This window comes from Ceratosolen solmsi, unplaced genomic scaffold (assembly GCF_000503995.2).
Source record: "Ceratosolen solmsi marchali unplaced genomic scaffold, CerSol_1.0 scaffold10, whole genome shotgun sequence".
NCBI classification, from domain to species: domain Eukaryota; kingdom Metazoa; phylum Arthropoda; class Insecta; order Hymenoptera; family Agaonidae; genus Ceratosolen; species Ceratosolen solmsi.
The window spans coordinates 25930905-25951861 of record NW_011948412.1 but is presented as its reverse complement, the minus strand read 5'-3'; the positions used below and the strand labels follow the sequence as shown (position 1 = coordinate 25951861).

General features: G+C 36.5%; 1 protein-coding gene across 1 annotated transcript in view; it reads right to left on the bottom strand.

The window, feature by feature from the left end:
- The window catches only part of mgl (low-density lipoprotein receptor-related protein megalin), an 80124-nt gene that overhangs the window by 11348 nt on the left and 47819 nt on the right, over positions 1-20957 (bottom strand). The window contains exons 4-25 of the mRNA XM_011500961.1: positions 16948-17202; positions 15465-15716; positions 15153-15269; positions 14309-14623; positions 13634-14058; positions 12740-13025; positions 11555-11781; positions 9655-10013; positions 8815-9215; positions 7823-8144; positions 6887-7190; positions 6391-6751; positions 5414-5913; positions 5003-5219; positions 4345-4886; positions 3509-3722; positions 2597-3071; positions 2144-2459; positions 1562-1828; positions 1139-1478; positions 531-858; positions 29-439 (exon numbers count right to left, since the gene is read on the bottom strand). Of these exons, the coding sequence (XP_011499263.1) occupies positions 29-439; positions 531-858; positions 1139-1478; positions 1562-1828; positions 2144-2459; positions 2597-3071; positions 3509-3722; positions 4345-4886; positions 5003-5219; positions 5414-5913; positions 6391-6751; positions 6887-7190; positions 7823-8144; positions 8815-9215; positions 9655-10013; positions 11555-11781; positions 12740-13025; positions 13634-14058; positions 14309-14623; positions 15153-15269; positions 15465-15716; positions 16948-17202 (7234 nt within the window). The remainder of the gene's footprint in view (positions 1-28; positions 440-530; positions 859-1138; positions 1479-1561; positions 1829-2143; positions 2460-2596; positions 3072-3508; positions 3723-4344; positions 4887-5002; positions 5220-5413; positions 5914-6390; positions 6752-6886; positions 7191-7822; positions 8145-8814; positions 9216-9654; positions 10014-11554; positions 11782-12739; positions 13026-13633; positions 14059-14308; positions 14624-15152; positions 15270-15464; positions 15717-16947; positions 17203-20957) is intronic.

Below are 20957 nucleotides of genomic sequence, written 5' to 3'. Positions count from 1 at the left end.
CAGAAAAAATTGAAAACCAATCCTTCACCTGAAGATCTTGCCAGATGTACTAAATCGGCCCCAATCGGTAAAGTATAATGATCCATTACAGGGATCGACAACAATAGCTCTTGGCCTATCCACCCGCGCAATCATGACGAGGCTTGTGCCGTCGGTATTCATCGCGTAAATACTATTATTTGACGAATCGGTCCAGTATATTTTTTTTTGCGTCCAGTCGTACGAGATGCCTTCGGGATTTATATTCTTAGCGAGGACGGTGGTAATTTGACCATTGGCTGGATTACTCGAGTCCAGCCAAGCTATCTTCGCCCAAGGTCGGATTTGCGTAAAAAATATGCGGTTGTCGTCGTAATCAAAATCAACACCGACGACATTGGTCAAATTGCCGATTGGTTTGAAAGGAACTGAGGTGTCACGCGGCACTAAATTTATAGCTCTGAAAAGCATGTGATCTCAGTTTAATAATGGGCCATAGTGTAATACTCACATCCTGAATTACTGATCAATTTTAATGTTTATTATCTCACCTGATCTCTGTTCGGGTGGCGAAGACGAGGTATTCGTTAACATTCTCACAGCTCTTCTGATCGCTGGATAGCTTACCGATGGCGCAATCGCACCTCATCTGTTGGGAATTATCACGAGGTAAAGCAAAACACAGCTGGCTGCAATCGCCATTAGTGGAACGTCCACAGGGGTTACTGTCATCCAGAGGCTGTGCGCTTTTGTCATAAATAGCGATGTCACGGAGCTTCGGTAAATTTGTCCGCATCGCCGTAGGCAGGCTCATATTGCCTGTCAGTTTACTCGCTCGAAAGACGCTGGCCAGGTTGCGGTCGACCCAGAATACGTCACCTAAGATAGACAAGGGGCTAGCTCAATAAGAATCCATACAATTTGACTTTATATGTGAAATACGATTATTTTACCGTGTAATAGTTAATCAAGCTTTGGAATCAAATTGGAACAAGCGCAAGATAGAAATTCAAATTAAAACCGAAGCAAAAAAAACAAAAACATTCAACGACATTCCTTTTAAGAGACAAAAATGAAAAAGTTTAAAAAGAAAGAAAATAAGATTATTCTATTCTAAGATATGGTTGAGTATGCAATATATTGGTAAATGTTAACTCACCACCAAATACAGCAACGCCCATGGGATTAGGTAGATTGCGCCTAATAATTTGTCGATTACTTCCCGAATAAGAGACTTTTTGTATGGTGTCCAGTTTCGAATCGACCCAGTAAACATCATGCGATGTAAAGTCGATTGTGAGGTCGCGCGGAGTACTGATGCCCGATGTGACGATTGGCTTCCAATTACTGCCATCTAAGAAAGCTTTGCCGATACGTGGATACTGGCCATAGTCTATCCAATAAATCATACGTCGGATTGGATTAACAGCAAGCTCGCGTGGAGTGTCGATCGTCGTCTTTACGATGACTTTTCGGTGACTGCCGTCTAATCGACACACCTGTGAACATTTCAATTTTATGAATTTTTATAAATCTAGTTGTAAATTTGCTGTAACACAGCATACATAATTTATTCCCTAACCTCAACGTAATTATCATGAGGAAAGACGTTTGAAAAGTAGAGGTTTCCAGCGATCCAGTCTATCGTTAGTCCACGAATGCCGTTGGAGCCGATGCCAGATTTGATAATGTGTTGAAGTTCGGTACCGTTTGGCCTGATACGAAAGATACCATTCCAATTGCCTCGATTGAATTCTACCCAATAGATCCAACTTTCAGCATAATGAACGTCTACGTGAAGTATGTGATGACCTGGACCAGCGATTGGTACCATAGCCTCCTTCGCATCCTGGCCAAGAGATAAATATTTTCTTTAGCAACGACAATCACAATTTTCGTAAACAGAAAAAAGTTATGAATAAAAAGGATTAATTAAAAGTATTAAATAAATGATTATAAAGGACTGCTACTTTGATATATTATCTTTTTCATTGTATTTAAACTGAAACATCTATTAAATTATATTTACACAAAGTGGAAAGTTATTAAATAGATTCTGGTAAAGATAGAAATTGGTGTTTTAACCGTGGGTTATGTTTTCTGAATAAAAATTGTTTACTATAATTATTTTTTAAATATATCGGAGAAGAAAAATCCACGATACCTTAAGGCTATAACCGCGAGCGACGTCAAGCTGAGTGACGACTAAAAAGGTTTTGTATGACTCGCAGTTCGTCTCTCCCACTTTTCTATATTGCATGCCGCAGGCACAAACTCTAGTCCCACCAGTGGACGGTAGACAAATTTGTTCACATCCTCCATTGTTATTCAAGCAAGGATGTGACGTGTCGGTTAATCGTTTTTTATAAATCGTTAATGTCTTCAAATCGGCGTCGTTATGTATAATCATGACTGGATTATTACCTTCTGGCAAATCGACTCTTTCGATTTTCTCATACGCCGGATCCAAATAATACAATCTGTAATTAAATAATCATGTAAGCTTATGCGTAGAGTTTCAAGTTTCTTAATTACGTTGCGCTTATTGGTATTTTGAATTGGCTAATTTCATTTAATTAAACGCCAAATAAAAAAAGTAATTCAAAGAATAACAAGCCTTTGTCCATGTACAGCAAGTGCCTTGGGGATAGCAATGTTATTGACATTGGAGAGAATATTGTGTACGACACTGCCGTCCGTGTTCATTGATTTAATGTATCCCGGATGTTGGGTACTGAAGTACAGCATCTTGGTCGGTATGTCAATTGTAATGGCTTCGAGCCACTGTTCATATTCTACTAGGATGAGCGGATTGCTGCCGTCCATATTGACTCGGCCAACCTTGATTGGCACTCCAAAGCCACCCTCATCGATCCAGAACACGTGACCCTCCAACGGATTAAGGCACATAGATTTGGGCTTGGCGACGGATGTTTTATTGCCATCGTTCGCAAGTACGATCGTGCGGTACTTTATCTCGCCATCGATCTTTATAACTTCGATGTTGGACGCTATCTTATTACCTATGAAAATGTTGCGCCCGAGCCAGTCGATGGCGAAGGTTGATGGTGAGCCGATGATTCCTGAATCACCTGGTATGCATATTTTTACGAAGGCGTAAATTATAAGTAATATAACCAAATACCTACACATAGCCACATCATTTATTTTACAGTACGGTCCAAGCTTCATCCGTGGATTTTAAGAAATTTAAACTAAATAAACAAGCAAAACATGTAATGACAGCGATTGTGCCGCATATGTATACAATTGTTATTGTAATAATCTTTACTGAATTGAAAAATATGTATATATGTGCGTGTGTGTTAAATTTAAATGAATCGATTCCTATAAATTGATAAAGTTGAAACTACAACTGCAAATAAATCGTTTAATCAACCATTATTAAACTATTCGAGCAGAGCCATTTTTAATTTTTTATTAATTGTTTTAACGAATTGAATTAATTAAAGTATCAATTTCAATTATTTATATAAATATTATTGGCTTAATGTATTAAAATAATTACCTTGTGGGCTTGGGAATTCGGTACGGTTCCCACCAATATACGGCATAGAATATAAGGTTCCATTTTCGCTACTTTCGTCATTGTCCTTGGCTTGCAACCAATAAACCATGTGTTCCTTCCTGTCATAGTCGACAAATCGTCCACCTTCCACACCAACAACTGGTGTTATATATCCGCTCTTTATGTCTCCAGGTGTGAGCGATACATCCACAATCTAGGAATCAAAATTGATTACAAATCAAGCACTTGATGAGATAAGATAACATAAAACATGAAATTTAGTGATGCCAGACAGAGCATAACTTTTCTAGTTTCATAACATTTTAATGCTGTATTAAGTATTAAAGCTCCTGTAAGTTTATTATAATTTATAGAATCCGTTAGATACGTATCGATTGTTCAAAATCCACCGATTCGTTTTCGTCTGCATCAATATAACTTGCATTGCAATGAAAAATTTTGTATTGTAATAGAATATTAGTTTTATTCAATACACTTGCAATAATAGCAAGATGAACTAATGCTTGGGTCATTTGCATTCGAAATATTCAAATGAGAATATGAATAGACCGGCTAGTATGCATGTCAAGGATTAGCTCAGGTATTGGAAGTTAAGGTTCTTTTGCAATTTTCATTTTGCACTCTTCCGAACTTGGAAATTTTTAAGACATAAGAAAATTGGGATAAATCAATATGATAAATAGTTCTTCCACCGACTGATCGTACATAATTGAAAAATAATAATAATGTTTATGCTGTAATAAGATTGAACGTATTTCAACGAGGGAGGGACGCTGGCCGATAAAAAAGCATTGTATTTAAAAATAATTACTTACTTGGGATCCTCTGAGCACCATGAGGAACGGAGTGTCCTCCTCAATGCACCTGCCATCGCTGAGATGTTTAAAGCCTACGAGACACTTGCAGGTATAACCCTGAAAGACGCTGGGTGACAGAAGGCAGAGGTGTGTGCAGGAGGCGTTGGCGCAGGGATTTGCTGTGATGGGCTGGAGAACGGGATGGTGTACGTGAATAGAGAGTGGCTGCGAAATTACATGGGAGACGACTGTTTGATTGACGCCCTTAAACTTGTGCGCGGAGAGGACACGATTCAACTGGCGATCCGTCCAGTACATTGTATCCTCGAAGAGGGTCAGTGAGTGCGGGTGCAAGAGATAGTGCGAGCTCGCGAGTACTTGCAGGCGTTCCGTTCCATCGTACAGACACGTGTCGATGAAATCCAACTTACTGTCCGCAAAGTAGACGCGCTTGGTCGCGATGTCTAAGGCTAGACCGTTAGGCCAGTAGATTTTTGTTGTGATAATCGCTAGACGCAGAGTTCCATCCATGCCAATACGTTCTACACGTGGATTCTCACCTACATTGCAATTAATTTCAATTGATTTTATAAGGCGAACTAATGGTTATCTTACATCCTAAATAGGATTTGATGCCAAGAGTATGCTTTAATAATGAATAATGAAAATAACTCACCCCAATCGGTCCAAAAAAGCCAACGAGCTCCGGGACTGGGGTCTAGGCACATTCCACGTGGTTGCGTAATGTTTTCTTTAACAAGAACCATTCGGTTCATTCCATTTTCCTTTGCTACTTCAATAGTGTTTAACTTTGAGTCGAGCCAATAAAGATTTTGTCCTATCCAGTCGTATGCCAAGCCTTCAACGAGATCTAGGCCACTCGATATGACGTCCTGTAAAAACCGACAATACCTTTAATTGGCCAATTTGACTTGTTAATTTCGTATTCGTCACAAATAAACAACAGACATTTAAAATTATACTTTTCGAGTACGTTTTCGATATTTATTATAAATTTACAAAGAATATTCATTTATAAGTATAGATTTATGCACATCAATTTGAATGAGTATTACGAATTGCAAACCTGCGGGTAGCTGCCCTTGTCCAATCTCGAGATCTTCTTCAGTTTCATGTCTGACCAGAATATTGTACCGGTGTGCATGTTACTAGCGGTGGCGACGACGTTTTCAACGCTCGTAGGGACGCGCTCGAGCGCCTGGTCCTGGAGATCGGCCACGAGGATTGTATGTCGATTGCTGATGATGAGGAACGCCGCGCTGTGATTAAAGGCCTTGCACGTGTGCTTGTCGACATCGAGAGTATAACCGTCGACGCACCTACAGTAGAAACTGCGCTTGGTATTGACACAGTCCTGGGAGCAGCGACCCGGGGGATCGCACTCGTTAACATCCCGACAAGTGAAACCATCGCTGGCGAGCTCTTCGCCCGGCGGACATGTACACAGCGATCCCAGCGGCGTCTGCGTGCAGTTGTTACTGCAGAGACCGAACCGATGGATGTTGGAGCACTCGGGTAGGTCACAAACCGGACCCTCGTCGCCCCCGTGTGGGCAGTCGACTTTGCCTACAATCACATGAGCCAAGCTGAGCTTCTTGCATTTTTCGACATTTCGCCTGTCCATCCGTACGCCGTTGATTTTTTAGAATATTGCCAAGTCCGCGGTAAGAGAGGGGGGACGGGGAGATGAAAAATTGCAGAACAAGCTCAACATATACATAAGAGTTCCTGAATTCTTTTTATTCAAATTTATAAGTAAATGGCATAACTAATATCTCACATGCATACTAGCTGTCCCATTCACACTTCCATTTGAATGTTTTAAAGGCAAATTATCCGAGTACTTGATTGTCTTTCTATCAATAAATTACAATAAAATACAATAGATCGATGCTTCTGAATGGTCTGACGAATTTGCTTCAATACACGACGAAATTTAATCATAAATTCTGCTTTTCTTCCCTACTACGGCAAACACAGATAAGGCGCAATGGCAAGTGAAAATTGAAGCGAAGTCGATCATGGGGTGGATAAACCACTTACCGTCGCATACGCTGGTAAGATTGACGCATTGATTGGTAACGTTTGGACACTGCCACTGCTGGGAGTCGCACTTGAAGGGCGGCGGTGCGCATGCGTGCAGTTTAGCGTCCTCGTCAGAGCCATCGCCACAGTCGTCTTTACCGTCGCATATGTAAGCTTTGAATATACAGTGGGAATTACGGCATTTGAAGTAGCCAGGTTGGCAAACGACTTTGCCGCAAGTCGTGGGTTCGTCTGACTTATCATGACAGTCTGGTGTACCGTCGCAGTACCAGCTTTTGGGTATGCAGACACCCGAGTTGCCACACTGGAATTGCTTGTCAGCATTGCACTGGTCTGGAGCCAGGGATGGACAGCCGACCTGAGGGGGAACAAGCAAAAGCATTAAAATCTTTTTAGTCGAGATTTCGCGTTCTTTAAGGAAAAATTAGCGGTAAGAGGGTTATAGGTTAGTTAGACGTCGCAGGTAATTTTTATTGAATGCATGGCTGCTCACCTCGTCGGATCCGTCGTTACAATCGGATATGCCGTCGCACTTGTAGGATTCTAGGACGCACATTTTCTGGTCGGTGCAGGTGAACTGAGTATTGAGACATGTAACTGGTGGGCAGTCCATCTCGTCCTGCTGATCGAAGCAGTCGTTGTCACCGTCGCAGACCCACGATTGAGGTATGCATTGGCCCGAGCGAGGACATGTGAATTGAAAGAAGGAGCAGGTCTTGGCCGCGCAGAAGTCACCCTCATCGGAGCTATCGCCACAATCATTCTCCAGATCACACTTCCAGTTGGCTGGGATGCATCTGAAAGAATTAGGTTGTAGCAACCGTATGAGTTTCTGAAACGATTGGAACATCTCGATATAGATGTCTTATGTAGATTTATGAATTGTCGATCAATGGCGATAATCATCGAGTATTTAAGACAATTTTGAATTTCAAGCAATGTAGTTATTTAAGAATCTTCTAATGTTAAGTTTTCTGCTAAACAATTAATGTTAATTATTATTTTATGTTACTAAAGTTTTTCAAGTGTCTAAGTATCCTATCTATTTATATATTAAATTTTCATATCAGTTTCATAACTCTTACGTTATTTATTACATTCACTCATGAATTGAAGAAAATCGATGAACTTTTTACTACTAGTGACAAAATAGCAAGTGAGGGAGAGCAAGTGAGAAAGAGAGGGAGAGAGAGAGAGAGAGAGATAAAGGTTAAACATTGGGAATTAAAGTGAGATGGAAGTTATCTTACTTGCCAAGTACAATTAAAAAAATCAAATGAACCATTAAAAACACAATTTTCAAAGTAGGAATATTAAATATAACTCTCTTTCTATATGTATATCTAAAATTACGCTTATAAATCTAAGCTAGAAAATGTTTTTAAATTAAGACATATATAAGGAATGCGCTTGCACTATGCACGTTCACCTATTATTGTTGCAAGTGAATTGGTTAGCGGTGCAGGTGATGTTGGCACATCCGGTCTCGTCGCTAAAATCCCCGCAGTCGTTCTCCGCGTCGCAGCGGAAACTCAGCGGCAAGCAGCGGCCTGCCTTGCATTGAAACTCGTTGCTACTGCAGGTTGGCTTCGTACAGTTCTGCATTTCGTCGCTGTTGTCGAGGCAGTCATCATCACCGTCGCACACCCACGACTGGGGCACGCAGCGCTGATTGGCGCACGTGAAATCCCAGGCGTTCGGACAGGCGAGCAGCGGTGGCTCGGCTTCTCGATCTTCCACACACGTTTTACCTGGGAAAATCTGCGTTCTAACCTTATTGTATCTAATTTGAATAGCCTATGGCTTTGCGCTGTCAGGTTCTAGATTTCAATTAAGAAATAATGCTCATTTTCATTAGATTGCCAAAGACTGGCTGTTTGACATCCTAGACAGAATGCACTTTGAACTGGATAATAGTAATTGTATCGACAATATTCATAATATTACTACTTTTTAACATACTTACCATTTTCAAACAATATGTCAAAAAAATGTTCTAGTCTAGGATTATAAAGTGATATTTAAAAAGTTGTAAAAAAATGTTACGTCATTTCAAAATTGTAGACAATATTTAAAATATAAAATATAAACCACTACTACTACTACTATTCCTATATCATCATCGTCGTCGTCATCATCATCGTTATTATTATTATTATTATTACTAATATCATAATCAATATTATCATAATTATAGTTGTCGTCGTCATTGCTGCTGTTATTTGATTCCAAAGTAATAATATGATGTTTGCCAAGATAATATAATAATTAAACATAAACTAATAGCGGGTGTATAGTTAAGTAAACAAAAGGCCAATTTAAAAAGTTAAAAACAATGTTCATTTGAATGAAAAATTCCACTGAGCATTTGATATTATAATTGATTAGTATAATTTGTGCATCCCAACCATCGCCACTCACCGTCTTCTTGCAGCTTCTCGCCATAGGGGCAACCGCAGAGTCTCGTGAGCCTTTGAGGATTGTACCTGACGGTCTGGTTCGAAGACACGGCGAAGCAAAGCTTCTCGCATCCACCGTTGGCAATGGAACACGGATGCTCGTTGTTGGCCCTCTGCACGTGACCGCTGAAGACCTTAACGCCATAGAGTCGATTGGTCGCGGGCTCGCGCACGAGTATCGATTCCTGCTCGCCCGTCTGCTTGTGCATCCGTATTATAGCGTCGAGGCGCCAGTCGGTTATGTACATCCATTGCTCGTGTATGGCGATGGAGAATGGATGCCGGATCAGCCGGGAGTTTACGTTCCGTACGTCCATCCCGTCGAGATCCGAGTGCTGCACGTGATCTAGAAGAGCATCGCACCTGGGACAGAGAGATGTATGGGTGACAATTGAGAGCTAGACAGCTCGTCTTCACATCCGAATGTACAAGCGATTACGAGGACTGCTTAATGCGACGAATTCGTTTATGCATTCCGTTATTAGCGCCTGTAATCCGCGACCGTATGACCCTCAACGGCGTATGTTAATTGCATTTTCTCAGGGTAAATAGCGGAGTGTAAATGTGGGTCCACTGATTACCTGATATAATGTATGCAATGGCTGATGATTAATACGAATTCGATCGATAAGAATTAGTTAATAATCAATTATTTAAGCAAAAAATGCAACTTCCCGTGAAACTCGGGTAAAGTACATTTGAATGTAAGGTGACAAGTCTCCTGCGTGTCGAGATTCCATATAAATAAAAATTTCAGAATCCCCTGGATAGTGGAATAAAGAAACAGATGTAAAAATCGTACCAGTAAAGCCGATCCTTGGTGAAGTCGATGGCGAGGCCGTTGGGCCAGCCAAGAGTCAGGTTCTTGAAAATGACGAGGTTGGAGCCGTCGGCATGGGCCCGACTAATGTTCGCCGGTCGGTCCCACTCCGAGAAGAAGATGTAGCCGTGGTTAGGATGTATAACAATAGCGCGCGGTCGCTTGAGATTCTTAAGGAGAGTTCTCCGATAAGTGACGTTGCGCGTACTGAGAACATTGAGGGTGCCCTTACGCGAGTCTATATAATAAAGGTTCTTGGCGGCCCAGTCGACCGCAAGGCCCTCAACGCCCTCGTTTTGACTAGCCAGTACTATTTCGCGGCCCGTGCCATTCTGCCGCACCTGAAATCAACCAGATGATCGTTTACTTTAGAGCTCATGTTACTAATTGGACATTTTAGACTGCTAATCAATAACCAGTATTAATAAGTTTGGGAACACGTGCTGTTAAGGATGCTTAATTGATTTGTCTATTTAAGGCTCACGGGAATAGCGGGATTAAGGTATGGGAGGGGGACGTGGACGGTCAGCGCTTATAGCATTAATAAAGTTGATAACTGAGACTTGGGTAAGGGAAAAAGTTTTTGAAAAATATGAAGAAAGCGGATAATTAACTTTACGTATTGTACCGCGGACATTTTAAGAGCGTGAACTAAGAAAATAAAGCGCTTGTTAATTTCGAATTACCGCATACAATTTCCTTAGAAACGTTGCAGAACTTCGGTGAAATATAATCGTAGAAAATCTCATAAAAATACGCTCGACACTAAAAGAAATGCAGATTTTAATGGCACTGAGTTTACGGTTCGACAGTTTTCTCTTTAATTCTGATGTTTTTCTGGATACATCTTAAGTCCAATCTAGATTCACATTCTCTTTTATTTTTACACACTGCCGATCGTTATTCAAAAAATCACATTTTATTAAATATAAATTTTACCGCTATTATTCATCCACACGTAGGTCTATGTGCAGGATATATATTTTTTTAATATTATACTCATAATAAACTCTCTATCTAAATTTTGAGGCTTATTATATGATACGCATAAAAATACAGTAATTGTAAAAATATGTTATTATTCTTATATTTGTAAAAATTTTTAAAGATTTTTATAGACTATAAATGATACCTGAAATTGACATGTGCAAAGGACAAAGAAATGTTCGACAAAAAGAATATCATTTAAGTATTTATTTATCAAAAATTGTAAAATAAAGAGGACATAAAGGTTTGTACATAAAATGAATATATTTTATAGTAACTAATAATAATTATAGATAATATTATCTAAACAGAAACATGACAAGATAAAGTAATTATCTATATGGATAACTATAATATGTATGCAACTAGGCGATACATACCTTCAGTCTCTGTTATATTGTTATAATATTAGAGTTGAACTCGTCCATAAATCGATGTAATGACTTTAACCAGCCTGACTTTTACCGCTAAATTATATTTAATGCGTAGAAATATTTTTAGCGCTATTCAGTATACTTCGCAATAACATTCTTTTAAACTTTGTTATTACGCATAGCATGTCTATATTTATTTATATAGCTATTGTTATGTAAAATTAGTGTCTTTCAAATACAAGTAATACCTTCAGCAGTATTATCTTATCCGTTGAATAGATTTTAAAGTATATCATAATGTAATTAATATTGAGTAGGTAAAAAAAAGTAAAAGAGAAATGATAGCAAGGCATAATGTTGTTAGCAAAGTTAAACTTAAGATTGAAATTAAATTTGAGAAAATCGACGTATTAAGTAAGTAAATATTAATGAGTTTCTTCTTGAATAAATGAAGGTTTTGCATAATTAAAAATAGAATCTCAAAATAGGGGAAAAAATGATTACGTTAAACGTTAACTAACCCGGTAAATAACATCCTGCAGAACGTCGCTGTAGTAAATATACTCTTCTTGGGCATCATAATCCAAGCCGACGAATCTCGCCCTCCTTGACACGACCGGCAAAATCGCATCACTGAAGCTCTCGATCACCGGATCAAGCACTCGACCTTTGATGAATCTCTGCTGCGAATACATCAGAAACTCCTCTACGGGTCTGCAATTGTGTAAATCTAACAGCAGCCTCCAACCTATCCACGCATATTTTCACATACAGATTTCAATATGAATTGTTTATCCCCTTAAATTAAGTTTTAAATATAAGAACTATGCGGTTTGCAACCTTGAAAGTAAGTTATTTAAAGCAAATGAAATAAAAGTTTCATTTATTGAATTTAGTATTTTTGATTTAAACAAATTCATAATATTAATGTTTCAAATGACTAAAGCTTATTCAATGTTTTATAAAGCATATCGTATAAATTGCTCTATTAATGTATTATCAAATTGCGTCTCAATTTGCACATATAAAGAAATATATTTCATTATTCTTTTACGATGCTATCAACAAAAAAAAAAAAATAATTTATTTATTTTGTAATAATAATTACATAAAATCAGATTATTTCTAAATTTTCATCGAAAACTTTATTTCTCCGATAATTAAACATAAAAATTTGAGATATAAATCTTTCTAAGTTTTATTGTATTAAAGGTATATCTTAATATAACATCCTTTAATCGTTAGCATATATTAGGTATTATAGTAATATGAAATTGCGCAACTTTAAAAATGGCGTAAAAGAATACAATTTAAAAAGTGTTATTGCATAAAAAAAAACTTTGTTGACGAAGCCGAATAACAATATATTATACATATTTTTACTTCGTCAATTTGAATTTATGACCTTCAAAGAGATTTACTTTATGATTCTCCCACAGACCCAGACTCAACAATCCCATAATTTTAACCTGCATTCAAGAACACACTTCCTTCAACTCTCTTAGTGGATCCAACTAGTCAAACTAAGTCAATGCAATCTATACTTCCATTCTCACCTCTAAGAAGGTGTAACCTCTAAGAAAGAACTACTTTGTCGAGCATAATAAATACTCAATATAAACAGCTAAACAAGCAGGCGACAGCTATCGCGCCTACAATAGAGCTTACAACCACAAAAATCAATATCCAGGTCAGATTGGACTTACCAATGTTACAGGCGCATCGATATCCGAGTCCCGCCTCCTCGCCGCCCGCAGCCGTTACGATGCACATCTGCTGGCAGCCTCCGTTATTCCTGCCGCAGGGATTCTCTCGGGGCTCGATTTGCAGGACCGCGTGCAGCGCCTTTATGGCTTTGGCGTCGCGCATCTTTGTCACGCTCTTCACCGTATTCTCGGAGTGCGTCTTCTCGACGCTCAGGACCGCCTGCTTCGAGCTATCTGTCCAATAAACGTTGTTCTCGAACAGCGTAAGGCGCATCGGGGAGGGCACCTATGGCATGTAAATGAGAATGAGAGATCTTAAGAGCACCTGTTTCACACGCGGGCTGATATTTTTTCCTTTTATCATTTGTTTATGGGTGTCGTTTGTGATAAAAGTGTGCGTTTATTTGTATAATTCATTCGAACGAGCTATAAAATACAGATTTTTTTCAACGTCTGATTTTTTTTGATTTTCCGAAATAAATAAGTATTATTTGTTAGAAAAATTCTTGGTTTAGAAATTGTACAGTTCGAGAATGATGTATTAGGATTTATTATGCACAATGCTAATAATATAGATGTCTTTTAATTAATAAATGCCCCGGGATCATTTCCATGGGAAACAGCCGATTATCTAATGATGTAAATTCAGCTATTCGCATTAAGGGTTATAGCGTGCGAGTATAAAGCTGTTATCACTAATAAATGAATGGGATATTTGTAGTAACGATGAGTAATATATGATAAAATTGTTTAAAGTATATAGTATATATTATTTTCACATATTAATCGATAATAATTAGCATGACATTTGCTGGGCTTCGTGGCTCAACATCCCTCATAAAACGCTTTGGCATTTATTGAGAAAAATATTATCGACGAGTTTGAATATCCTACCTGATTTCCTCTTAAAATCATAACGCGATTGCGACCCATGTAATCGGCGGTCTCGATGTAGTCCAACAGTAGATCGCACCAGTAGATCCTTTTAACGATGAGATCCGTGGTGATTCCGGACACCTTGTAGGCTGCCTCGGAGACGATAGGAAAGGCGTTGGTGCCATCCATGTTCGCCCTGAGGACCTGCTTGCTGTCGGCAATGAACATAAGGCCGACGAGGGGATCGAGGGCTATATCAGCTGGGCTGCTGAGATTCGAGCCAAGAGCGATGCCATGATAACGCCCGTCCAGCTCGAACACGTCGATCTTTTGGACGATCGAGTCCACTACGTACAGCTTATCACCCACAAAGTCGACGGCTAAGGCTGTGGGTGCCCACGACCCTGGCTGCGATATGTCCGCGTCCACGTGTTCCGACGTTCCTGTATCGTCCACATACATTTGTCTACTTTGTGTGATTGTTTTTTCTTGGATTGTGCAATCTTATCATTTAATACCTGGTATCGGTGGTGCTTTCAATCAAGGTTTCTCGCGACATTATGTATTATATGAAAGGCTAAATCTATTAAATAGTAATCGAATCGTCTATGAATGACCATATCGATTCGCAATCAATTTGTTCACGAACCCTTAATTCAAGACGCATTGCGAGACTTTAATTGACGAAGTTACCTTTAAGCAATTGTGAGTGTATCTTGCGCGTCTTAACGTCACTCCAGAAAAGAAGATTTTTGTTGTAGTGATAATCGAGTCCACTGGCACCAGTTGTGTTGGCCACAAGGTGTCGCTCGTCGTTTCTGCTATTGGGTAACACTCGCCATATCGCACGCTCCTGCGCGACCAAAAGCTCCATCATCTCCGAGTGTATCGCCCGACACTTCCTCGACGTTATAAATACATAACCCGGCATGCAATTGCACTCGTAAGAGTTATCGGAGTTGGTGCATAGCTGTTCGCAGGAACCCCATTCCTGACACTCGTTGCGGTCTGCAATAGGATTTCGCTCGGATTTGATTTGCTTTAAATTCAATGAGAGCGTATGCTAATGTCCTTTCGCTATCGCTTTATATTCGTTATATTCGTTAATTATTTTATGCTGCTCCGTTCTATAAAATTCTCGGCCATTGATAATTACAAAAATTTCAAAAAATTCAAAAGAAAATGAAAAAAAGATTACTTTTTTGATTGCTCATTTATATAAAATATTTTAATAATGATTCATTGTATTGATAATAATTGGTCGTGTACGAAGAATATACACAAGATTAAAGCAATACGTTGGAAATATTAAATCAAAATTACCACATAGTAGTTATCTACTCCAAATAAAACCGTAAAAAGAAAAAATAAGATGAAAGACCATAGTCAAATTTTTATTAACAAATAAAGATTTGCAAGACTCGCGGCAGATTAACGATCTATTATAAGTGCAGATACCAATATATTTGTAAGAAACTGTCAATTGATGTTAATTTCAAATATGGTTAATCTGTTATATAAAAATTCAGCCTTTTACCTATACAACTTTTGGAGTCATTAGCGAGTATCCGACCCTCGGGACAGTAACAAACACCTCCCGTGGGAGACGCTTGACAGTTAAATTGACAATCAAGTGCTTTGCACATGTGCATCGCTACAACAGAGTAACAAAACAGTATTAGTAATAATTAACAAGTGATGTTGTATACCTTATTAAAAGCGAAGGGCAGAGCAAATCTGAGTCTGAGCTTAGACGAGTAGCGGTCTGACTATCCACATAAGCCCATCACCCATCAACTAACTCAGACATCGTAGCATTGTGATTAATGGCCCACAATAAGATACTTACAGCAGACAACGGCCTCGTCGCTGCCATCGCCGCAGTCGTTCTTGCCGTCGCAGAGCTGAGATCTGTTAATGCAAAGGGGCTTGCCGGCCGAGCCCTTGGGGCAGAGGTACTTATTATCCGGGCAGACAATCGTCGTGCAACTCTTTTCATCCGAACCATCTTCACAGTCCTTGTAGCCGTCGCACTGGTAGCTCATAGGGATGCAGAGGGCGTTCGCACACCGGAACTGATCGGTCGCGCATGCGGGGAAGTCTGTTGACAAGTGGTTTTATTTTCGTCGTTAATTTCCCTTTCTTTGTCTTCAGGCTGTGCTTCCGCGGATCGCCACTGAGGTAAGATTCTTTTTAATAGACGAGCATTACTTACGAAACCATCGGCCGTTAAACCTTCGATAAATGCATTCCGCGGCTTGTAAATTACGTCGTACCTTGCCACTTTTTAAAAGACAGGTATTTTAAATTGTTTATTCGTATTGAAAGCTAATGAAAATATAAAGTTTGATGTTCCGATTAACGAGCCACACTGAGAATTTATATTTCTATTCAAATAACGAAGCCAGTGTGTAATTTATAAATAAAAGAAATATTTACTCTTGAATAAAAATTAGAAACTTTGGAAATTTATAAAGAAGCGTAAAGTGTATTTAATATTTTAATGTGAAGGAATCGCAGCTTTACTTGTACGTATTTTTTTATGGACGTGCGGTCTTGTAAGTATAAATTATGGAAATTTAAGCGATAATTTAAGAATTTAATGAACTCTGCAAGATACTAATTATAGATGTTTTTTAATTTTTTTATTTTTTTTTTTAATCGTATGCTTTTCTCATTTGTATAGAACAATAATATATTAAACATTGGTAATTTTGTGTAAATTGTATTATATACGATAATTAAGAATGAGAAATTGCATATAGAGTATTGAACCAGCGGCTTATCGATTTTTTAAATGATAAGAGGAAATTTCTCGCACCATCTACACCTTCTCGTTTGTAGTTATGCACAAAGTGTAATGTCAAAAATTATTGCGAAAGCTCAAATGGCATATAAATTACGAATAACGAAGTTTTGATTCTGTCTCAGATAAGAACGCTATATCCATTAGTTTTATCTTTTAATTTTATTAGCATGGAAAATAATGGAGAGTGTGCTATCGTGATACTCAATTAAGTTAGTATCTCCATTAAAGGGTGTACTTCAGCAATGGATATTGCTGATTTTATTTTTCTTATTGTATATATAAGTGACATAACGTTATCGGGGCTTCTGTCAATCGGATACTACGAATACTCTCATTGCATCGAAAGAAGCGACTGAGATTGAGAGATGCAAGTCTGTAGAGTGAGCTGTTCTCATTCGGGAGATAAGTTATATTGTTTAGGTAGAAGAAAATCAAGCTCGATCTAAAATATCTCTAGGTGCCCTTTGGAATCTCCAACCAAGAACTTATCTCCCAAAGGGAGCAGTTAAACAAATGCCCGTACTGCAGTGATCCTCGTCGCTGTTGTCACCGCAGTCGTCTTTGTGATTGCAGCGCATCGTCTGATCGATGCAGCGCTGCGTGACGTTGCATCGGAACTGATCTAGCCGACAGGCCGGCCTCGAGCTCGCGCAGCCCTCCTCCTCGTCCCGGCCGTTCCTGCAGTCAAGGTATCCGTCGCAGTGCTTTTCCTTCGGCAGACAGTGCTCCATCGTTGTGTTGCCGCAACGGAAGTCGTCCGGCTGGCACTTGCGGTAATCTAAGGACAGGCGAACGCAGGCATAAACTTCCGTTATGGTTGAATTTAAAAGGAGCGGATTGTTTAAGATTCCGGCAGTTTGTCGCGGAAATAGAATGGGGAGCATCTCATCAGCTTAATAAATTCTACCGACTGGTCAAGTTTCGTGTTACTTGACTCACATGACAACAAACACAAGAATAGGAATAAATATATATTTTGTTGCTTTGCGATAATGGTGATAATTTTTAATGGCGCTTTTACCTTACCTCTACAGTGTAATTTCAAAGTTTGTAATTTTGAACATTATCTGAATAATAGGGGCAATTTATAATTCTGAAAGCCGTTTGATTTGCCTAAAATTCTATCATCTTTACTTTGTATTACAATATAAAAATTCCTCGATCTATTCTACACTTAAATATTTTTTGTTGTATTTGTGAAGAATTCATTTATGTAGTTAAAGTATTTTTTCAAAGAAAAAGTAATTATGTTGTATATTTTTAATATTTAATCACCATTTGATAAGGAATCTGAATTTTTTATTGAATTATACGATTTTTTATTTATTCATTAAGTACGACTATTAGATGTAAATATATGAAAAATCTAAAAACAAAAACTTTATTTTTAAAAATTGTCTTATGTGATAGAGATAATGGTACTTTAAATATATAATTCAAACGTATGGAAATAAACGAAAAATGTTTATTAAAATTGTTAAAATCCATCCGAATAAAATTAATTTCCTACACTTGGAATAACTTTCAAAAAAGTTAATATTTAACGGTTGAATTGATCAAAATGACAAACGTGCAAATACATATAAGTCCATATATTTCATAAAACTACTAATTTATAATTTAATGTGTGTGCAAAATTGATCATCAAAACTTACTTTACATACTTCCATTCATAATTAATACAGAGTAATTACTACCACTACAAATTTCATTGGTCATCTTTGTGTTTGTTAATGATAATAATTATTAATATTTAAAAACTTAAAAGTTTTCTAAGATTTATAATATTATATAAATAATGCTATGATTGATAAGCTACAAGAAAAAATGGATTTTTTTATGATACTATGTGTAAAATATTCTGAAAAGTGAGAGAAAATCCAGTCAAATAATATAACAAATATATTCATTACATATAATGCATATTTGTGCTTAACTCCGTGAGAATACTATATATCTACTTTCTATGTTATTTATTTAATTAAATACAGCCTCGTTTTTATTATTTTTGCTATTGGAGTGGTTAATAATTTCTTTTTTATTTGTAGCATTTATACCATCACAGTAATCATACTTATGTAAACTAAGAACTCAAAAATATTCTACATTTCGGCAAGTATTTTTGTGAATCATTTTGTAAGAATGTATGCTTCATTTAAGATTACACTTAGATTATTTGTAAAGATTCTGTAAATTATATGTGAAAATTCTTTGAAGTTTTTTTTAATTATTATTTCAATACTGTCAAGTAAATGAATACTTAAAATCAAATATGGACATGATAACTTTAACATATGAATTATATTGCGTACACTACTACGAAATATAAAACTTGCAATAGTAATCGGTTTGGATCATGTTTATATATATAATTTATTACTGCACTTATAAAATAGTTTTTAACGTAGTGTAAGTTTCATGTTTGCTACATAAGAATATATAAGAATGTAGATGTTTTAAACATTTTTTTAATTGAAGTAATCTGTAACGATTATATTATTCCAAGTGTAAAAAGAACATAAGTAGTTACTGAATATCGAATAAAGAGCAAAAGAATATTTAGGATTACACAAATAATTATAATATCGACATTACTATTGTTATATACAAAATTAAGTTTCTAATAGTATGTTGTTTAATTTATATTCTGATATTAAACTTTGATTGGATATCTTACCTAAAGGTGTAAGAAGTTTATTTCAAAATAGTATGTTTTCAATTAATCGATGTTCATTATTCAACTTTTATTGGGTTTAAAATTTGATTTAATACATTTTTACAAGAAATTAACAATTTCCCGACTTATCGTTCTTCATGAATTTAATTTCTTTATTATAGTGTCATACACACACGAGCGCGCACGCACATCTATTATATATATATACATTAAAATTTATGTTTCATAAAAATTTTATAAGGAACTTAATCAAATTGATTTACTTTACAACCAGAATTTTGTCTTCTTTAGCGATAAATTATTTAGATTCTAAATAGCGTAACTAAATCTTAATAAATGTGGTAGTTTAATTGGCTATTAAAAACTTGATTCAAGTAAATATTTCTTTATGTAGTAATAAATAATTTTTTATTTCAATCAAATTTTAATTTACATATTTAGAAAAAATTATTCAATATTAAATATGAAAATAGTATGTGTACAACACTATTCAAGTTGCAAAAACTTCCTTCCTAATAGTAAAATTAATTTCAGCTATGATTTATGATCATATAATGTAATTATCTATAATTTGACTAGTTACCACTTTGAAAGTATTCAACAATAGCGTGAACGCACTAATTACCAAACGATGTGAAAGTTCATACAAGTTGGTATCGCTTTTATTACAACATCTACGTTTTAATCACGTGGGACTAGTCACAACCTTGGCATTGGTACATTTTATCAGGTGTAAATTTCTTCTAACTGTTCACCCGTGTAAAAAATTTCTTCGTATGCGAGGCTAATTTTTAAAGAGAAAACGATACATTGGGAACAGTAGTATGACATCAATCTCGTATGGCTATTTTTGATGTGAGAATTTTAACGAATAATATTCGTGGATAATGAACTTTAAATTCAGAAATTAAAAATTAAAAAAATTGTAAAAATAAAAAATTGTAAAGGTAAAAGAATTGCAAAAGTTAAATAATTTAAAAGAATTAATTTTAAATTAAAAAATTACAAAAGAATTACGTAGAATGGATAAAAAGAATATCGATTAAATACAGACACATACAGAGACTAAACAAAACAAGCCGATTAGTTGTGCGTTTCTATAAGTTAAGAAAAACTCATGGGTAGGTATAAGAAGGCAATATATACATTTGTATGGACTTTTTCCATAAATATTAGAAAGAACTCGATTATATTGTTGTATATCTGTGTTTTCCATTTATATCATCGAAATAAGAAAATTTCAAATATATCTTTCTTGATGAATTTTTGCAATACGTATCATATACTTTTGAACAAACCTATTCTTTGTCTTCAGCTGCCACTTAAGCTAAAAATTTCAAGTAATAACCGAAACAATGATAATTTTATATCATTATTTGAGACTTTATATAAAATATAAATCTTCAGAATGAATATATATTGATTGAAATGAATAGAAACCAAAATCTTTGCCACAATGGAATAAAATTATAGTATAAATTACAAAGGTGTAAGATTAATCCAAGATGATAAGTACTTTAAATAATAAATAATTAAAGATATATAAATAAAAATATATAAAGATACAGATATTGGCGTATTGTATATTTGACTTATTTTATACGTATCAACTTAACCGTTTTATTAATTATTTTGGGATTTTCTTTTTAAGTAACAAACAAAGAAAAGGATTTGCGTCTGAAATAAAGTCCTTGAATTTTTAATTGATTATTCGAAATATTAATTGTCTATGGTAAGTCGCATAGTAGTATGTAACGTTTTGAATTATAATAAAATGACAGCATAACGAGCATGTGTTTCCGACCCCACGTATAATTTCTTTTTTTTCGCAGCAGCAGCAAAATTTTTAGTGATAT